This window comes from Hylaeus anthracinus, unplaced genomic scaffold (assembly GCF_026225885.1).
Source record: "Hylaeus anthracinus isolate JK02 unplaced genomic scaffold, UHH_iyHylAnth1.0_haploid 3, whole genome shotgun sequence".
Taxonomy (NCBI): domain Eukaryota; kingdom Metazoa; phylum Arthropoda; class Insecta; order Hymenoptera; family Colletidae; genus Hylaeus; species Hylaeus anthracinus.
The window spans coordinates 5516524-5520577 of NW_026535284.1; the positions used below are offsets into that span (position 1 = coordinate 5516524).

General features: G+C 33.7%; 1 protein-coding gene across 1 annotated transcript in view; it reads right to left on the bottom strand.

The window, feature by feature from the left end:
• LOC128893726 (uncharacterized) overlaps positions 1-4054 on the bottom strand; it is a 25180-nt gene that overhangs the window by 3438 nt on the left and 17688 nt on the right. Inside the window, exons 12-13 of the mRNA XM_054154916.1 lie at positions 2942-3270; positions 146-482 (exon numbers count right to left, since the gene is read on the bottom strand). Of these exons, the coding sequence (XP_054010891.1) occupies positions 146-482; positions 2942-3270 (666 nt within the window). The remainder of the gene's footprint in view (positions 1-145; positions 483-2941; positions 3271-4054) is intronic.

The following is a 4054-nucleotide window of genomic DNA, read 5'->3' on the forward strand; positions in this document are numbered from 1 at the left end:
TCTTTATATTCTATATTCTTTATATTCTATATTCTTTATATTCTATAAATTTTTATATTCTATATTCTTTATATTCAAATTTAATATTCAAAATTTATCTTAAATCGTGAGATAAGTGTCCTCAACTTAACTTGATTATAGTTACCATCATTAGCAGCATGGCGCTGAAGACACCAAACGTGAATGCAGACGTCATTTGGTGGAGGAACTGTGTAGTCACGACGACCTCGTAAATGGGGGAATCCCTGGTCTCGAAGGGTAAGTCCATCTTGAGAAGAAGCTCTCGAGGCATGGAATCATTGCTCGGTTTAGATGCAAATGCACCAGCTGCGTAAAAAACCACGGACGACACGTAGACAGACATAATTAGACTTGTTAAACGATAAGAGAGCTGCGCTGTTTTTGGTATAAAATTATTTTTATCGATCACAGCGTACTTCCGACAGTCCTCTTTCATTGTTGATAAAATTTCAGTAAGCACCCTACAAGATATTATTATTTTAAACATTTATTTTCAGAATAAAATAATACATAGAGAAATGTTCGATACTAATTATGGCAGAAAATGAATTTGAATATACGTAATTAATTGATTAATTATTTGACAATTGCATGGCATAGTAATTATATAAAAAATCATTTCATTATTATATTATTTGTAGAAATTAATTCTGTGCCTTTTTAAAATATATTTAATGTTTATTTGTAAAGAAAAACTGTGCAAGTCTTTTCTTAGTCACACATTCCAAGAACTCGTACGTAATTGTGGAAACACAATGTCGAGTAAATGTTTCTATGTAATCTACACTTTAGCACACTTATAATCTGCTAGAAGAATAGATTAATTTAATTGTATTGTATTATATATAATTGTATTATATTATATGTATTGTATATAAATTTAATTGTATATACATCGGTACATTACTCGGTATATTCTGAAGTTCTATAATATCATATTACAATAAACACAAATTCTATGTTTACATCTACGGTGGCGGCAAGTTTGTGTTTATAGGTGACTACATTATTTTCAGCATTTGTTTTTTGCCAAAAGCACCTACTATCTACTTTTTCTGGATGAAAACGATAATCTAAACTGACCTAAGCTAAACCGACAATGTTGCGAGTTTCCATATAAATCAAATCGTTTTTTATTCAGAAAGGACATTACTTTTGAAAAATGCAAATTAAAAAAATAATCGATTTTTTTTCGATTGCTCAATTCTCTTAACAATGAATAGACACGTCAACTTTCCAACAAGTCAATTAAACGAAAATATAGTTTTACAGCCCGTTCGACATCCGACCACACTTTCCCTGCTTACAATAATTATTAAGAACAATTTCCAGAAAGAAAATGTCCACGCTGAAATCCAATTTCATAGACAAAGTATCAAGTTGTTCCAAAAGTTTCTTCCATTTCCTTAAATGGCAATACATACACAATATTTTGTCTAATGTTACAGTATTTTGAATTTTGTACCATTCATTTTACTCCATTAATGTTACAACATTAACATCTAAGAAATTAAGTTGTCTATTTAATGTATTTATACAGGGTGTCCAAAAACTCGGGGAGGAGCCGGAAATGGGAGGTAGCTGAGACGATTCTGAACAACAATTTCCTTTGCAAAAATGTCGGATGGGGCTTCGTTAAGGAGATATTAAGCGAAAACCCCGACCAATCAGAGCGCGCGTAGACCGTTGGAACGGCCGCGGTAGCGTAGGCTACGCGCTAGGCGGCAGCGTCAATGTCCTTCGATGCACGTCGAGTCACTTGTTCGCGTACAAGCGCGGCCGCCAGCGCGTAGCCTTCGCTACCGCGGCCGCTCGAACGGTCTACGCGCGCTCTGATTGGTCGGGGTTTTCGCTTAATATCTCCTTAACGAAGCCCCATCCAACATTTTTGCAAAGGAAATTGTTGTTCAGAATCGTCTCAGCTATCCCCCATTTCCGGCTCCTCCGCGAGTTTTGGGACACCCTGTATACAGTGGGTGTAGAATGTATTCGTACACCGATCAATTTCCCAAAAAACTTTTGTGTGAAATTGTAGTTTCTTAACTTCTTTTTTTATAATCAATGATATTTTACATATTCTCGGAAGTCTCTAAGGTAGATATAGTCCAAACAACATTTACTAGTTAATATAAATATATTATTATATAAATATATATAATTATTATTGCTAACTTATTTATAATCTTAACTTGTCTATTACTATTTATAACTATAAATATTATTAATATAATTATAATATAATTTGTGAAATTAACAAAAAAAATGCGAAAAGTGGGTGAAAGTATAGAAGCAATAAGTATTTGTACGATTCTTATGACCAACCATTTACAGTAGAGTTTCTAACGTAAACACATTAGTTTATTGCACGGTACGAATTAGAAAAAATTAAATTTCCAGTAAAGTACTTTTAAAAATGGCTCTAATAGAGGAATGGAAAAAGATAGAAGATTCCACTTCGAATAACTAATAATTTAGTTACTTTAACGCTTAGAAGAGTTGCAATTATTATAAAATCAAAAGGAAATCCCACGAAAGAAGTATCATATACTTGTGAATTAATGTAAATTTCCGTTTTTTTTTTTAATGAAGTTTTAAATATTAAACAGTTGTGCAAATACTTATTGCTTCAACACTTCTATCGATTAATTGTTTTTGTTCTTGTTAATTTCGCAACTGACATAAATAGCTATCTTTTTTTGTAATCTATCTATTCTAGAGATTTCCAAGAATAGAATGTAGAATGTCATTGTTTATAAAAAAAATAAGTTAATAAATTACAATTTTACATAGTTTGTTTGGAAATTGATCGGTGTACGAATACTTTCTACACCCACTGTAAACACTACCACACAAAATAACCGAGTGTAAGTCACGGACGAAACTTTTGGGACAACCTAATAATTCCCAAAGTACCACTTACCCATGATTGGTCCAAGCGACTATTAACTTGATGCACACCAAACTGAACGGCATTGCGATGCTCAGATTATCTATCGTTTCCAACAGCGTGTCGATTTTTAAATGCGCGATAACGTATTTGTACTGATACGTTTGAAATATGAGCATAAACGTCACCCAAAAGAATTTGTGTACACCTGGAAAAGGCGTGCCAGGCCAAATGCCAGCAAAATGAAGACCATACTTAACGGACGTGCTAATCGTACAGGGTGACTTCATTCCTGCATCCATTTCCTTTTTATATTTCTCTAAATCTTTCTTATTTTTCTTTTTTCGAAATTGCGTGGAGTACTGTTAGTCGTTGTAAATTTCCGTAGCATCAGCCAGTTTCAGTATACTGCTAAGACAACGGTCTATGATGGACTGAACACTTTGCGAGTATGGCGAAAAGCTGACATAAGAGATACTCTAGTGGCGGTGTTTCGCACTCGCGTGGCTCCGTACAAATATTTTAAATAATATATCGCGATCGTAAGTTCGCTGGGAAGAAAGAGCGAACGTTGAAATTGCAGTTGTAGATTTGTTGGGATTAAAAATTCAGAAGCGGCTGTCCTGCACGCAAGCGGATGTAGAATAGATTGAATCGCAAGTTAAAGAAAACTGTAAAGTTTTCGAAGAGAAAGGACAGCGATGACAGGTGAAAAAGATACATTTGCATATTAAATTCCTGCGTGTTAGTCCGTACTTTTTTAGTGTAGAAAGAAAAAATAAAATTCCTGCTTCGTCGATTGTTTCGTTGGGTTGATCCGATATTTAGTTTTGGTTTTATTCCCGAATAAATTCTTGCGGTTCAGATACACTTTGGTACTGTTAAATCTGCTTCAAATCAACACAATCTGCTGGAAGATTGGTATTGGACGAAATTTGCTTATGTATAGATTGACATATTGGAGTGTACATCAGGTTGAGACTTTTATCAACATGGCGAGTAACTGTTTTTATTTAAACTACACTTTAGTATATTTGTAATCTACTGGAAGAATGGTAATAGACGAAATTTGTTGGTATGTATATTGACACATTGTAAGGTCCACCAAGTTGAGACTTTTATCAACATGTAGTAAATGTTTTATTT